Consider the following 17,966-nt stretch of genomic DNA (forward strand, 5'->3'; position numbering starts at 1 on the left):
TGATAATTGCCCACCCTAGTGGGCACCCAAAATTAAATCCTTATACTCATTTTCCATACTTCAAAATTATCAGATAAGATGACAATGTAATCATGGTATCAGCGGAACTAAGATGAGATCAAAAGTCCCAAGTATCAATGCAATCCAACTGATAAACTGAAATGGACAGTATAGATGACTAGTTCTACGATTGATAGTTCTTCTGCCATTCAAGAGAGGAAAAAGATCAGATAATGGTTTTATCACGTCAAAAAAGACTTGTCATTCTTCATCCGAGCCTGAACTTTCAGCAGCTTGACCATGTTTTTTCGCAGTGCCATTGGTAGCTTGATGCTTATTTTTTGAGTTCTGATCATCTTCTTCATCTTCACTGTACTCACTCTCATAGTCATCATCGTACTCTTCATCCTCATTATCCTCGTCCTCCTCAACCCCATCCTCCATGATAGGTCCTTCGTCAGCCAAAACAGCCCCCCTGGTGCCAGCCCGAGTCCGTTTCACAATTTTGAGCTTTACATTTGTCCTTCTGTCACAACCCAACCAAGAGTCACACAATAAATAGCAAGTCAAATTGTAGTTACCCTCTGATGGGGCCTGGAACTTGCCCATTACCAATCTAGACCCCGCCTTCACCTTCTCAACTGCTTCTGCAACTGCCTTGCTGGTCTCCTTCACAGTTGCCCCTGACCCCTCCTTAGATTCCTCAATTGCCTTAGATGCAGCAGTTATAGCAGCAGCTTCATCCAAGAAACTAACCTTCTGGAAAAACCACACATTATTCGAAACAGAATCCGCAAGCAAAAACCAGAAATTCTCTTCCTTGTGAAATGGGTAGTAGGGGGCATGCGGAAGGGCACCGATCAGGCCATTACCCCTCTTAACATTTATCCAAGCATGTAAAGTCACAATGTCACCCTCTTGCATACCCTCTTCACCTTCAGTCTCACAAGTTACGTCAAGTGTAATGGAAGGCATCATATCCAGTACCACCTCAATGTCTTGCACTTCAGCAGAAGATAAACCACCTGTTTGAATAAGCAGCTCAGCTCGTTCCTGTGGGTCCATGTCATGAAGTTCCTGAAATGTTCTCACCTTCTGCATATCAAGAAGGAAAAAACTTAGCTCCAACTCGTGAGCATGAGATCAAATAGGAAATTCTGAAGACCCAGAAATAAAAAGGAAATACAACATTTGAATTTCAAACAGTCAGTAGTCACTAGTCACTATACAATATATAGTTGTATACAACTTCGGGCTAGTTCTGCAGAACAGAGATAGCTCTGCAGTTCTTGTAAAAATAAAATAGGATCAGTAATTTCACAGAACTAGTAATTCAGCCACTAGATCCTATCAAATTAATAAGAAGCCCATACAAATAATTTCCTTTTATCAATCTCAAGAAAGGGTGGCTGAAGTCAAAATTCAAAAAAGTGGATCCAACGAGTAGCTAACTAGTAAGTGACTAGCTACATTTGATCCCCTGGAAATATGTTCCTAAAAGGTTTGCCAATATGTTAACTCTACGATCAAGTCTCAAGATCTTCGACCATGTAACAACAGAGAATAGCACAAGACATGAGCATCAAAACTAGGGAAATTTAACCATTTACATTTGGCCATACCTTGCGGGCCACTTTCTTAATAACAGTCTCACTAATATGTGGCAGCTGAAGAAATGGGGCACTGCCTTCTGGTGATCCACCAGTAGTCTTTCTAGCGCTGAGAGGAACGGCCTACATAAAGAAAAGAAACCCGCAAATTAAAATTGTTTTATATCAAGGAAAAGGCAAAGATATTAATTCTGATATATTCAGCAAGACTACATTGCTAAACAAGAAAAACAAACATAACCAAAAAAGAAATGCACAACTTAATTCCAATTCACCACCAAGGCATTTTTTTAGCCTTAAGTGATAACACATCAATAGAAGTAACACATTTGTACCACATAACCCAACCTCCTAGTTCTTGAAGAGATCACATTAAACTAATAGGCATCAGCAAAAGAACCAAAACATAATAGAAGAAAAAACCAAAAACTTTCGATTCTCATTTTAATTGAAGGATCTACAATGTTAAGCAGAAGCACTTTTCAATTGTTCTTACAAATAAAAATCACAAATAATAATTGAAGTAAAATACAAAAGAACATTAAGTATAGTCCAAAAGAACCAATTGCAACTTACAAATAAATGAGAATAAGGAATAACATGAATACTATCCCACAGTATTTGGTACAGTGAGACTAATCTGTAACTTAATTTAACATGGAAACCAAAGTGACTGAATACTAGCAGATTATACTTTAGATCAGCATATATTTGTTACCTGGATGATGCATTGAGAAAGCTCAACAACACCGATTGCAGGTCTCAGCCACCCGTGCCCTTGAGCAGTGCGTGGTAGAAGTGCCATCTTTTACAGAAAGTAGAGCATTAAATTAAATCATGTTCAAATACAAATAGCACATACTCATAACTATAAATCCAGAAACATAAATACCATATCCATCATATAAGAGACGATGACAAGGAAAAATTGAGGCATAATGCACAAACATGGTACATCATTCATGTAGGTATTTGGTCCTGTAAATTTCAGCACATGATTATATGTTTTCCAAGTCATTCCCGATTGAGTTACTCAATAAGATTTCAACACATAACATTATTCTTGGGGTCAATCTATCAATAACAGAAACTATGCATCTCATAAAATTAGTTACAACAACTATTTAGTTCCTTTCATGATATAACATCATATATGCAAAACATTCAAGTTTGACAAGTGTCTAAGACTAAACATAAATATTAATCCTCAAGCCCGCGCGGTGGATGATTTTGTCTGTATAGAGTAATTTCTAAAAATTTAGTGTTTCAACATTTCTTTATCGATGCAACTTCTGAAATACCATTAAAATTCGCAAAAGGCTGAGCAAACTTGAATAGAAAACTAATTATTTAGTCTGTCACCTTCATTAGTTCTTCAAGAAGGCGAGGTGCTGTCTCTAAAATTCTTCTGAAATCACTTTGTAAAGATGGAGACAAAGCTGCAAATTCACGAGTCAACTGAGTTTGAACCAACAGCTCAGTCTGAAAGAAAATAGCATAGGTGTGAGGACATAAAGGACTATGAGGAATAGAATCGAACAATCACGTACAGATAAAAGAAGAATACTTTAATTGGTTTAGCTATACAAGAAGATACCTTAACCAGTGCAGGATGCTGCTTCCAAAACTTAGCCTGCTCCTGCTTAATGTTTTTTAGGTCAAGATTCAACTCGCTCCTCACCAACATAAAAAGCTTCTGAAGAGGTTCATCATCAGTCCTACGAACTGGAATTTCCATGTATTCAGCAGCCTTTGTAAAGACATCCATGACTTTGCTGTATAACATAATACCACAATTAAAAATAAGTATCTACTATAAACATGGATTTGGGTGGGGGTGAGGGGGGGGGGGGGGATTCTCGTACTGTCATAAAATAAGTTAAATAAAATAATGTGCGACTTCACTGTTTTCTCTTCAATCCCTGATAAGTAGTTATTTTAAATCTCAATATTTCATCAACATGATGCCGTAATTCAATCTTGGGCAAGTTCAAAATGGAAGACAATTTACAAATCTATACAAACATGCAGTTTGCTGACAAACATAAATTCACAAGGTGATAATTCTCAATCAACTTCAACCTGATTCAACAATAAGAACACACTGATTACAAAAGCTAATGAACGCAAATATTCAATGGTTGTCTGTCTGCATAAAACTAGCTTCTCTATATCCTCAGAACCAAAGTAGAGAGTTACAGATGGTCCTGATTGTGGTCCATACTATCCTTCTATGAGAGGATAGGTAGGTAAAAAGATATGGCAGATATGGAGATTGCAGAAGTGGTGGAGCAGAAGACCGAGGAGGCTATGAACCATTTGTCAAGGTACTAGAAAAGCACCAGAAGCTGAAAGAGTTGCTGGAACGTATCAAGGCAAAGAAGGATTGAAGTCCTGATAGAACCAATGTAGCTAACTAAAACATTATCCCCATTCATTCTTGGGGAACACCTGACACTCCACTAGCCCATGAAATCCAGCTTCGACACCTCTTACACAAAAATGGCCATATCGACCACCTCAACCATGAGAAAAAATGCCACAACATCCACCTAATGATGATCTATAGATATAGGGAAATCAATCAGATGAAATAGGAAAATAATTAGCCAAATGTTCCCACAAAGGAAAGGAGGCAAACAAGGCCTTGTTGCAACTTGATGACAAACTGGAGCAGGTTGAGTGTGTGACCTGTGAACTTAAGTGTAATGGGTGTTCCTCGTGCAATATTGACCAATAGACAATAGTACATTGGCCAGGTTGGCTTGTCAATGCTTCCAGATGTGCACTAAGTTAGGACAGGGTTTCAATCTCTTTGACCTCATGGATCAACCTATTGTTGATGGAGGTACTGAAGGCATGATAGTCCTCCAGTAAAACCCAAAGAAAGAATCACATGTGTGTAAATAAAGGCTCAAACAATTCTCATTTCACAAGCTAACTTTTAGATGCAATATTGTACCATCCACAGATGTACAAGAATCGACCTGGCCTCGCGGCTATGCAACTATCTCGATGAAATTAGCATGGCCCTACAGCTTTCCTAGTTTCCAATAATCAAATCAATATGTCCCTAAGACTTTCCGAAGGGGGAAGAAAAGGCCTACAGCTCAATGCTCCAGATGTTGAGTACTGGTCATGAGAAGGGTGTTAAGATCCCAATCGCACATCAACTAGAGACAAGACAAATAATCCTCATAAAAGCTTGGGCAATCACCACCTCATAAGCAAGCTCTTGGGATTCCTTGAGCTAGCCTAGCCCAAATTCTAAGAATCAAGAAGCCAAGAGAAATTGACAGGATGTAAATGAAAATGATAGAAAATAGAGAGATGACCCAATAATGAAATTTTGCCCAGTCAACTGAACTTGTTAACTGGATGTACAGTTTACATATATCCAAATAACAGCCTAACTGAATTGATTTGTTACTGACGCTAACAGGTGCCAGCAACTTATATGTAGCAGAGACTGCAGTTAATATACAGTTGTTAACAGCTGACTAAGCTAAAACTAAGATACTCTGATAACTAAAATAAACATAAACACTGAATATACCTGGGGGCTAAAGAAGGCTTCATGAGGTAGTAGTAAGTAGAAAGTGTTTGATGCATGACATAGTTGCCGGAATACTTTGACGATCTGGAGAGATAAACAACAGCCACGACCAATGGCAAGAGAATGCACACACCAACAATCCAAATTAGAAGTATTCCACCAGATGCCCCATCAATATTTAGCAGGAATTGAGGGAGAGCTATACCCATTTGAAATCCCTGCAATAAAACATCATGCATATTTCACCAGCATAAAAACAAAAAGACAACAATCACCAGATCACTGTCTCACGGTTTAGTTTTATTACCTGCCTGCCATCAGGATGGCCATATTTTTCATAATTTTCACGAGCTGTTGGATCTGTCAGAGCTTGATAAGCCTTAGCAATGTGCTCAACAAAGTATTTATGCGCCTCTGTAATTAAAAGAAATAAAAACTATCAGTCACATGGAGTAACTGCAGGGAGCTCGCGTTCTTACAAACATCAAAGTTTGCAACTATCAGAAACATGTTTAACATCAGAAAGACCTTCAACCTGGATCTGGATTTTTATCTGGATGGTATTGAACGGAAAGTCTCCTATATTTTTTCTTTATTTCAGACTCTGGTGCTCCAGGCTCTAATCCAAGAATATTAAATGGATCGAAAATTTCAATCTGCATAAATTTTGCAGGAGAAATTTTAGAACGTGCATCATTTAAAACACTAAGAGAATAGATCCTTTATAACAAAATTCATATCTCATGTAGTGGAATGACTGAATTCATTTTAGCTTTGACTTGTTTACCTCACGATTCATAGTCTTTATGTAATAAACCAGAATAATCATAACCACCCAAAGCAGTAACAATGTAAAGTTACTCCATGTTGAGACGTTCGAAATCTGCAAAATCACAGGAAGGAAAATTAAAATCAGGAGAAATGAGAGGTAATAAGTGAAAGTAAATAACAATGCAATCATTAAAATACAAAATGTACGTAGGGGAAAACGACCTCACCCTCTGAAATATTGATTTACGGTACTTCCCTGATCGCGAGCATTCAGAGCACTGACAGTGGATGCTCTTTGATTTCTTAGAGGCAAAACGACACAGCTTCGTTATTGTATACGGAACTATGGGGATGGCCATTATTGTCAGTATGAATATCGGGAACAGCTGACTAGTCTCCTCCGAAGCAGCCATTGTTCACCTTCAGCAACTCAAACAACCTCAGTACAAAATTAACGAACTTGCAAATGCGACCCCTGTTAACAAATCATAACTCAATCTTCGAACATCAACATTCAAAAGAAAACAACCAATTATGCAACAACACACAGAAACACAAGAATCAGAACCCCCAAAACAAACAAAAAATCACCGCGGGCAGGTCGCAAAATGGCTGTTTGGAATTGGAAAAAAAAAATGCTCCCCATTTTTCAACCCTAGCTAAAAATCCAATCTTTATTGTTTGTTTGGGGTTTTTATTCTTCCAATTGGAATCCCCAAATCACAATTTGAGTAAAACCACGATACACTGAAATTCCCAAATGCAAAATGAAATTCGCAGTGGCTATATACATAATAACAAGCTTGAAAAGCATGATCATTCAGCATGTGAAATGGGAAATGGGAAATCACAATTCATCAAATCAAATTCGAAACGAAAACAGCAGCACCACGAAACGAATTCATCTATCCAATCCAGAATCAACGATATAGAAAATTCAAGAACAAACAAAAACACAGAAGGTAGCATCAGTAACAGTAACGGTTCAAGAGTCAACCATGGATGGAGTTGTTAGATTCAGAATCAATTACATACAAAAAAGGGGTCGTTAACTAGGAAATTCTGAGAGGAAAATGAACAAGGAAAAGGGAAATCGAATTGAGAGAACCTGCGAAATTCAATAAGGAAATCGATGGGCGCGCCGACAAGGTGTGAAATCAAGGAGATCGAGAAGCAGAAGAAGCATGCAGTGAGTGTGGCCTTGGAATCAGAGTGTGAATGATATTAGATGAGATCGCGGCACACATAGAAATAAAAACTACTACTATGAATAAATATAAATACTATTAAATTAATTAAGAGTTTTTTATACGTTAGTCTCAAATAAAGAGAAAATTTTAATTCAATTAAATATAATATAATATGATATTTGTTTTCCAATTGTAATGAAAAATTATTGCTTATGTTTCATTGCTTTGTTTTTGTTTAGTTGTTTGGTTTGGTCGCCGGAAGTCGCTCCGCGTGTCGTGTTACTGTACGTGTTGTGTTGCGCTTCCTCCTAATCTCTCATACATGTGTTGGTGTTGGGTATGTTTTTTCGACCTTTCCTTTCTCGTCCTTAATGTGTATGGCCCACTCGGAAATCTTCCTTGCTTAAACCTAGGTTTGTTTCTTGCCTACACATGTCGACTTGATTGTATATGAATAGGTGTCGATTTAGTAAACTAGGATTGCTCATGCAGATAACTTAGAAGGTGCTAGAATATGTGGAATTTACTTACAGTTAGGATATTTCCATAAAAAGTGTTGGAATAAAATCACAACACTAGTGTAGTTAAGGAGCTGAAAGGTCGAATCACTTCCACTATCCAACAAGGCCAAATGGAGAAACGAAATCGGTTTATCCTTCTTGTTTCCGTTGCGGTGTAATCACATTGCAATTAGGGGATGTTGCCGATGCGACGCTCGCCACAACCACAAAATTGCCAGTGCAGTTTAGGATGTCGTTGGTGTTGGTGCCATCAGGGTCATCCATGGCGGCAGATTGGATGTTCCTCTTCTGGGCATGGAATTATTGAAATTGAAATATTTTTTCCTCTCCATCAAGTTTATCTATTTATTTTATTTTATTATCTATTAAGTTATCATCTATTTTATTTAAATAATTGTTAATGAATCCAACAATACAGAAGGGTCAAAGAGTCACCACTACACATTACACAAGAAGAGTAAAGGAAGAGTCATGACTCAGTTCAACCCTCACCATTTAATTTCAATTTTGTAGGGCTTTATTTTTAATTGTTTCACACCTTCTTATCACAACTTAGAAGTCGTTAAGAAGAGTCACAACTATCCATTATCCACAAGTTTAAGTTTTTTAATAATTTTTGTACTTTGTAAGATATTTCTGTATAAATAAATAAAAAACAACCCTCTTATTTATTCTCATTTATTCGAGTCTGAAATTGCATTCCTCTCCCTCACAAACTCCAACCTCTCCTTCGCCCCTCCTTGTGGGAGAAATTATTCGTCGGCGGCCACCACCACCACCTCTTCAACATCTTCCGTGATTAATAAAATGGATGGATTTAAATCAATTTTTGTGGCATAATTTAATATATTTAGCTTGTCGGCCTATAAAAATAGGAAAGAAAATTGACAAAAATGAATCATCCCATGCTCCAAAGCTCATATTAACTTTAAATACTCTGTTATAAAGCCCAAATCAACTATGTTAGGTGGAGTACCTGCGATGGTGATGAACACATTGTTGTGATGTGTGTCAAAGTATTATGCTTTGAATGCAGTACAATGTGTTGAACACCAGAATCATTCTCACAGTGACTTGATAAACAATTGATTGAAAAGAAAGTAAACGAAGACAATTAAAAGAGGGGGGGGGGTGTGTTGGTTGATTTGATTGCAAAGTACGCAAATAGAAATTAAAAAAGGATGTAATTCAGATATGAGAAAGTGTTAGTCCTCGATTAGAACATTACAAGAGATTAATTATACTTTTTAACAAGTCTTTGAGTTGAACTTAAGAAGCTTGACAATTGTCGCTTCAAAGTACAAGAACTATCTATGATCACGGAATCCTCAAAGCTAACAATCGATCGGCGTTAGAGATTTAAGTTTGTTGAGAACAAATTCACGATCGCTTCATCGACTCATCATCAGTTAAAGAATCCTTTAACTAACTTAACTCGCTTAATAACAATTTAAACACAATTACTTTGAATTCAAAAATCTTCAAAACTAAAATAATATTTAAGACAAGCAACAGTTAAAGAACATAAACCAACGTGAATATTAAAAATCATAAGACTAACTAAGGAGCTTAGCAACTCATATTAAAACTATGAAAATAAGGATTAAGGAGGAAAGAGATGGTATGAGGTGTCTAACAAAAGCCTAAACCTCACCTATTTATACTAATAAAATCTAATATTGTTCTCAAAGTAATATCATATCTAATTCAGAAACTAATCTCAGGTGATGAAAATCCAAGCCCAAAAGGAGTAAGTGGTCCATTGCTTAACTGGCCCAATTAAAATGCTGACAGTTCTGCTAACTTCAGAGTTGTACGAAACACTGTATATAGCCGATTCTGTAAAATATTAACTCATGAAAGTTGTATCTCATAAAGTTAGCTTTCCATAGCCTATGACTCTGCTCCATTCTGAGTCTTGTAATCCAAGTTATGACCAATTTGGTCAAAACTGTTCCAGTCTCGCAAGATCAGCGACAGAAACTCTGCAAAGCAATTCTGACCCAACTAGAGGCATTTTCTGTGATTTGGCTGAACATGAAAGTTGTAGAGCTTTCTTATAGATTTCCAAAGATATATTACACGCCTCATTCGGATCATTCTAACTCCAGATTCAATCTGTTCTAGCAAAAGAGTCATAGAAGCAAAAAGTGTAGAATTAATCACTTTTCTATGAATAATCCAAATAAGTACTAATGGTCAGAGTATGACTGAATCATAACAATTAAGCACAAAATGAATATAATGAATCTTAGAAAATCACACATAAAGTGCATCAATTATGTGCTTATCAGGTGGTAAGAGGAGGAAATTATGCACTCAGACCCAAACCTCAGCGGAGAGACGAAATCATTTTGTCCTTCCTATTTCCGTTGCGGCGTAATCACGTTGCAATTGGGGAATATTGACGACGCGACGCTCGCCACAACGACAATATTGTCGCTGCAATTTGAGATGTCGTTGATGCCATCAAGGTCATCCATGGCGGCGGATTGGATGTTCATCTCTTGGGCATGGAATGAATAGAATTGAAATAGTTGTTCCTCTCCATCACGTTTATCTATTCTATTATCTATGAAGTTATCGTCTATTTTATTTTAATAGTTGTTAATGAATCCAACAATACAGAAGGGTCAAAGAGTCACCACTACACATTATACAAGAAGAGTCAAAGAAGAGTCACAACTCAGTTCACCTCTCACCATATTTCCATTTAGTTTTCACTATTCTCTCATTTTCCATTGCTAGTCCTATTTTTGATCCCTCATCATGTGATCCTACAATTCTCTCATTTCCCTTTCGTTTGAGGATGGGTGATAGGATAAGTAATTTTCCTGATGAAATTCTATGTCATATTCTCTTATTTCTTCCTAGTGAGGATTAAGTATTCTCTCAAATAGGTGAGAAAAACTTTGCTCTGAAGTTTCTAGTCTAGGCTTTGATGAGTCTAGATTTTCTTATAGTAAGTTTTCCTCCTTTGTTAGTTTTTTCTATGATGTCTTTCTAAGAAAAGTTCTTAGAGGTTCCCAACCCATTAAAAGGTTTAGTCTGTCATGTGATAGACCTCTGAATTTTATGATATATGTGGATGACTAGAGACAGCAATACAATGTCAAGTTGAGAATCTCGAACTTCGACTACTTTTGGGAACAAAAGTGTCATTGGTTATTCTCAAGAGCTCAACCCTTGTTCTCTCAAGATCCATGATGTATCTTTTGATGTTTTTTCCTCTGTTCACCTTCTCTTACTCAAAACACTACACTTCCATGATTTTGAATTTTTAAACCTTTAACATTTTATGGAACTTTTTAATGGATGTCCAATTCTTTAAAATTTGGATATATCTTTCATATTATATAAGGAGTTAAGGACTATTCATTTGAGGGGAATGTTAAAAGTATATCGAAATTGGTTAGCTTGACAGATTTCTCCCACAACTTGTCTATTCCTCTAAAAGTTTTTTCTAATGTACAATTTTTGCACATGAATAAAGTCTGAATATGTAAAAAGAGAATTTGTTTAGTTTGTTATTTGTTTTATTTATAGAAAATCTTGCTAATACTTGTGATAATTTTATTTTTTATAGTGTGATGTGGACATTCATGCCTTTTCCAATTTTACTTACATGAAGGTTGAAGGCTCTATTAAATGGAGTTTTGTGCTTAATTTGCTCTCATGTAGCCCGCCCTATGCTTTAAACTGTTGTCTTTAATCTAGATTATTATGATGAAGTTTGATCATACCCGTTTTATGTTCCCAAATGCTTTGGTTAACATCTTCGGGAATGTTTTTTTAAGGGTTTTTACGGACAGGAATGTGACCTCGGTTTCGCAAGATATATTTTTGAAAACTCACCATCATTATGTAGCATGACAACTTTATTGTGGTATGATCAAACTGCCCCGAAATTACTTAATTTAAAAGAATTAGTCACATGGCCAAAAATATCTCCAACGTGCGAAGTTAAGTATATTTGATGATGTGATGAGAGTTTCTTCAGCAACATATATATCATAGGATTTTGTATTTTAATAATTTGAAATTAGGTTTTGTAAACAAGCTTCCGTGCATGTATCTGTTGCTGAAAAAACTCTCATCACATAATCAGATATACTTAACTTTACACGTTTGAGATATCCTTGGTCATGAGGCTAATTCTTTTAACTCAAGTAATTTCAGGTCATTTTGGTCATGCCACCAAGATGACAATGAAATTATCATGCTACATAATAATGGTGAGTTTTCCAAAATATATCTTGCAAAACCGAGTTCACATTCCTGTCCATAAAAACCCTCAAAAAACATTTTCGAAGATGTGAAACAAAGCATTTGAGAACATAAATTGGTCATGACCAAATCTCATCATAACAATCTAGATTAAAGGCCGTAGTTTGAAGTTTAGGGCAAACATGAAAGCAAATCAAGCACAAAACTCAATTTAATATAGTCTTCAAACTCCATGTGAGTTAAATTGGAAAAGACATGAATGTTTACATCATACTACAAAAAAAAATAAAATTATCACAAGTATTAGCAAGATTTTCTATAAAGAAAACAAATAACAAACTCAACAAATTATCATTTTCCATATTCAAACCTTATTCATGCGCAAAAAATGTACATTAGAAAAAAGCTTTTAAAGGGATAAACAAGTTGTGGGAGAAATCTATTAAGCTAACCAAATTTGATAGACTTTTAACCTTGCCATCAAATGAATAGTACTTAAATAATATGGAAGATATATCCAAATTTTCAAGAATTGGACATTCAAGAAGAAGTTGCATAAAATATTGAAGGTTTAAAAACTCAACATCATGAAAATGTGGTGTTTTGAGTAAGAGAAGGTGAACAGAGGAAAAAACATAAAAAGATACATCATGAATCTTGAGAAAAACAAGGGTTGAACTATTTAGAATAACCAATGACATTTTTGTCTCAAAAGTAGTTAAAGTTCCAGATTCTCACCTTGACATTGTATTACTGTCTCTAGTCATGCTGATGCACATATATCACAAAATTCATGGGTCTATCACATGACAGTCTAAACCTTTTGATGGGTTGAAAGCCTCTAAGAACTCTTCTTAGAATGACATCATAGACAAAACTAACAAATCAGGAAAACTTACTATAAAAAAATCTAGACTCGTCAAAGTCTAGGCTAGAAACTTCAGAGCAGAGTTTTTCCCACCTCTTTGAGAGAATACTCGTAGCAAAAGCATCCTCACTAGGGAGAAATGAGTGAATATGACATAAAATTTCATCAGGAAAAATTACTTATCTTATCGCGCATCCTAAAACTAAAGAGAAATGAGAGATTTTTAGGATCACGGATGATGAGGGGTCAAACATAGGACTAGCAATGAAAATGAGAGAATAGTGGAAACATGGAGAAAAAAAAAATGGAAGTGAGAGAATATTGAAAACTGGAAATGGAAATTACTCAAATGGAAATCAAAATTAGAGAATTAGAGAACTGGAAATTTAAATGACATAATAGAATACAGGAAATGGAAATGAGAGAATACTCCATAGTACTCTCTCTTGTAACTACTCTCATTTAAAATACTACTGTTAAATTCATTAAACTGGTGGTGACTCTTCAATGACTTTTCCTTAATGGATTGTGGATAGTTGTGGCTCTTCATTAACAACTTCTGAGTTGTGATAAGAAGATGTGAAACAATTAAAAGTAAAAAACCTTACAAACTTGAAATTAAATGGTGAGTTGTGAACTGAGTCGTGACTTTTCCTTTACTCTTTTTTTGGATAGTGTGTAGTGGTGACTCTTTACCCTTATGTATTGTTGAATTTATTAACAACTATTTAAATAAAATAGATGATAACTTAATTAGATAATCAAATAAATAAATAGATAAACCTGATGGAGAGGAACAATTATTTCAATTCCATGTCCAGGAGATAAACACCCAATCCGCTGCTGTGGATGACCTTGATGGCACCGGCAAAAACAACATCCCAAACTGCAGCGACAATATTGTGGTTGTGGCGACCCCTAAAGCAGCCATTGTTCACCTTCAGCACTGAACAACTTCAATACAAAGTTAAATGAACCTGCAAATGCAACCCCTCTTAACAACTCATAACTCAATCTTTGAACATAAACATTTGAAAGAAAATAAGCAATTGTGCAACAACACACAGAAACACAAGAATCAGAACCCCCAAAAAACAAAATCACCGCGGGTAGGTGGCAAAAGTGCTGTTTGGAATTGGAAAAAAAAAAATGTACCCCAATTCACGACCCAAATCACAATTTTAGTAACGATATAGAAAAAGACAGTTCCCAAACACAAAGTGAAATTGGCACTGACTTCATACATATGAAAAAGCTTGAAAAACATGATTTTTCAGCAGGGGAAATGGGGAAACACAAATCATCAAATCAAATTTGAAACAAAAAACAGCACCATGAAACGAATTCATCTATCCCAGCCGGAATTAATAATATAGAAAATGTGAAGAACAAACTAAAAACACAGAAGGTAGCATGAGTAACAGTTACGGTTCAGAGAGTCAACCATGGTCATGGATGGAGTTGTTAGATTCAGAATCACACAAATACAAAAAAGGAGATCGAGAAGCAGAAGCATAGAAATAAAAACTACTACTATAAATATACATAAAGGGGTTGTTAACTTACACGACAAGAATTTTAGAAGGAGTAACACTTTTTTTTATGGACTAAAAAGCCATAGAAACGGTTTGCTACAATTTCTTTTGTCTAATCATGTTCTCAAATTCAATACCTGCAAATCTACAATAATACAAGGCTTAAATTCAAAGGATGAATAAAAAAAACAGATGAATCCATATCCATATTGACACAAAAGGCCACAGTCTATAACTTACCACTGATTGAATGACCATTAAATGCTATTCCACTTTGCAAAGAGAGAAACGATTAGTACAACATTCATGTGCCCCCAACAGGTTTTGCACCAGCCACACAAACCAGGGGAGTTTAGAAGAAGGCTTAGTAGTAACTGACGTCGGAGATTGCGGTTTTTGAAAGTTAAAAAAAATGTGAAACCCAAATTACAATTATGCCCAGAAAAGTTTGTTCTTCTAAACCTAAATTATTTGGTTTTTTAGTCCATAAAAAAGCAGCTTGTTAGTAACTTCTTTTTTTTTTTTTTTTTTGAATTCAGCTTGTTAGTAACTTCTTTTTGAAAGTTTGATAACATTTTTTGAACATTAACTTACGTTAGTCTCAAATAAAGAGATAACTTTAATTCAATTAAATAAATACTCCGGTAATATTTATTTTCCAAATGTAAAATAACACCGAAAAAGTCACACCAAATTTTTCTTTTCCAAGTGTTCAAAAAATTAAATTAAATGACAAATATAATATTATTTATATTTTATTTTATTTTTTGTTTGGTCACGGGAAATCACTTCACACATCTTATTATTGTACGTGTTGTGTTGCGCTTCCTCCTAATCTCATGTATACTTGTTAGTGTTGCGTATCTTTTGCCCTTCCCTTCCCCTCCTTAATGTATGGCCCAATTCGGAATTTTTTGGCCATCCTACAGTATCACTCAGTACTTTGTCTTTATAAAATAAAGGGCAAAAGTGACATTTTTTATAGCTTTAAATTTTTGAAAAGTAAAAAAGTATTGGTAACTAAACATACATGGGCTAGGTTATGTGTTATGATATGAATTGAAGGAGTACAAAGTGTTGTATATTTTATTTATATTTCAAAAGATTTAGAGTGCATTTAAATTAAAATTCTTATTTATTTATGATTGACATCTCATTTATGTTTTACAATTAAAGTTTTGATTACATGGTGAAATATGTTTCAATTCAATATTCTAGCAACAGTTTCATTTGGGCTCAACGTTTCTATTGTATTCTTAATGTATATAGTAAGAGGTTTTAATTCTCTTTAACCATTTAATATAGTCAATGCATTGGTATGTTATAATGCTCTTAATATTCTTTTTGCGGTTTTGATTTCTATTGATTACTAGGAATAAAGTCTAATAGCAGTTACCTATACAAATTAAATCATGGTCAGACAAATTGTTTTACAAGTTGAAGTTTTCCTCTATATATTTGGTGCTCATGTTTCGCAGGTGGGAGATAGTAGGAAAAAGTGATAAACACATAAGTTTTTGGTATATATTCCAATGTATATTCTTCACAGTTATGGTTCCTAACCAATTGGTTAGAAGAGTTTGTTGTATCTTGGGGAGTTATCGCATCTTGAGCGAATAAACTCTTGAGGAGTGTCATGTGACACGTCCCAAACTATTGTGATTACATTTGTAATATCTGGTTTGAGACCATTATAATTTTATTGTATTCTCACTGCAATATTTCCAACACAAAGTACCTGATACAACAAGAGTGCTGTAAATTTTTCTAGTGAAATGTCTACAATACTACACATGACTTCACAATTTTGAATACCTGTTTTAAAAAGCGATAGGGACATCTTATCATCTATAAGAGCGGAACCTCAATACTGCAAATGAATTTCTCTTTGGCAAGGAACTTGTATATGAGGGCTTGCAACTTGCAAGGATTGCAAGGTAATAGCAGGAGATAACTTGTCTACCGAACATCGTGTTCTGCTTGATGTACGTTTTAAGGGTCGCAAACAAAAAAAACTAGACAAGATACAAACTCAAGAATTAAGTGGTAGATGCTTAAGGGTGAGCAACTTTTGACCTTCAAGAGGAAGTTAACGGACAAAGGTAATTGGGTGGCACAAGCCATAATATATTTGAGAAGATTAGAGGTTTTGCTAAAGAAGTGCTTGACGTATCTAAAGGTTTTGGATTGAGAGATAAGTAATATTGATGGGTGGAATGAAAGTGTGCAAGTAAAGTTAAACATAAACGAGTGTGTTTTAAGATTTTAAATCAATTGAACCACACCATGAACAACAATCCCAAAGACCCATATCAATTTTACTCTTCACGGAGCTTCTCAAAGCTAATGGCGTTCCTCTCACTGGGACCAAAACCTCAACATTCCCATCATCCAAACCACTTTACTCTCTGAAAAAAAGCCCCAAACCCCAACCCCAAAACCCAGCGACCAAAAACCCCATAGAACCAACTCCAAAATCTAAATATCATCCCATATCTTCAGATTTGTGCCTCATGCCATGGATTTGTAACCATTGCACCACCCACGTCGAATCTTCTCCTCTCACTCCATTGCTCTCCTTCTCGCACCTCTGTTTTCTACTTCTTCATCTTCTCTTTGGTTCTGAATGGGACTTGTGGGGGTGAGTTTCTAGGATAAAAGAGAATCAATTTAATTTTATGCCAAAAATGTCTACAACAGAGGTCATCAACCGCATACAAATGTTGATGGAAAAGTACAAAAGCCATCTACCTCATGCGGAGGCCGGTGGAAAATGCCAGAATAATAAAGTTATAACTTTATTTCGATCGATCCATTATAGAGGAGGGATTTATTTACTCCACGAGTAAGTCAAAAAACTTACTCCAAATCTTAGCCATCAATTTAATTAAAAACAAACGGTTGAGATTTTAATTTAAAACCAATCACGTGCCTCACTTCACGTTTATTCTTTGGAGTAAACAACCATTTTGGTCCCTGATTGTGTTCCCTTATGATGGACTAGTCCTCATACTTTGGAAATGGTCTTTTTTCGTCCTTGAATTTGTCACCGTCGGTCAAGTTAGTCCTTGGTTGAGTTTTCCGTTGGTCCCTCATACGAAAAAGTTCAAATGTCATCATTTTTGCCACATTGGCTTGACACATCATCAATGAGTCAGATCTTATTATGTCAATTTAGTCCCCAGAAAATAAAAAACTCTTAATTCATAAAAAGTAAATATAAAAAAAGAAACTCACCATCTTCATCACCATCTTCATCAATCTTACCCAGAAAAAAAAATATATATTTATCTCTCAAATCATCTTTTTCATTTAATCTCTTTTCCAAACAAAACCCCAAAATCAGAAATTTCTCACTCAAAATACACAAATTTAGATCTGATTAAAATACCCAAAATCTTCAGCCACCATTACCTTCCCTTGTCAGTTTGTCACCAAAGACCCAAGTTCATGCTTCCACGAAAGAACAACATAGATAAGTAAATTGCACTGTACAATCTGAATTGCAAGAAGTTGGAAAAAACAAGTCAATCATGGACAAGTAAATTGCACTGTACACAACTATTTCCAAATCCCAAATAAATAAGTAAAAATGAGCAAAGATCCAGAACAATAAGACACGCACGTTGAGATGTAAAGCAAAATTGACCATCACACTAGGATCCGTTTAAAAAGCTATGATTCCTCA

At 35.4% G+C, this 17,966-nt stretch overlaps 1 protein-coding gene across 2 annotated transcripts; it reads right to left on the bottom strand.

Moving 5' to 3' along the window:
* Positions 1-7,204, bottom strand: LOC130722401 (dnaJ protein ERDJ2A-like). 2 transcript variants are annotated; one of them, XM_057573111.1, is made up of 11 exons: positions 7,046-7,204; positions 6,165-6,412; positions 5,954-6,049; positions 5,702-5,822; positions 5,474-5,580; positions 5,167-5,384; positions 3,208-3,385; positions 2,973-3,092; positions 2,329-2,415; positions 1,623-1,733; positions 1-1,095 (listed from the first exon to the last, which is right to left on the bottom strand). In XM_057573111.1, exons 2-11 carry the CDS (start codon positions 6,348-6,350, stop codon positions 262-264), a joined length of 2,058 nt encoding a protein of 685 aa, XP_057429094.1. In that variant the 5' UTR covers positions 6,351-6,412; positions 7,046-7,204; the 3' UTR covers positions 1-261. The 2 variants fall into 2 exon arrangements, with proteins under 2 accessions (XP_057429094.1, XP_057429095.1); XM_057573112.1 differs by having other exon boundaries at positions 6,165-6,357; positions 7,046-7,198.
* Between the last annotated feature and the right edge of the window lie 10,762 nt (positions 7,205-17,966).

The sequence above is a fragment of the Lotus japonicus genome, chromosome 6 (assembly GCF_012489685.1).
Source record: "Lotus japonicus ecotype B-129 chromosome 6, LjGifu_v1.2".
Taxonomy (NCBI): domain Eukaryota; kingdom Viridiplantae; phylum Streptophyta; class Magnoliopsida; order Fabales; family Fabaceae; genus Lotus; species Lotus japonicus.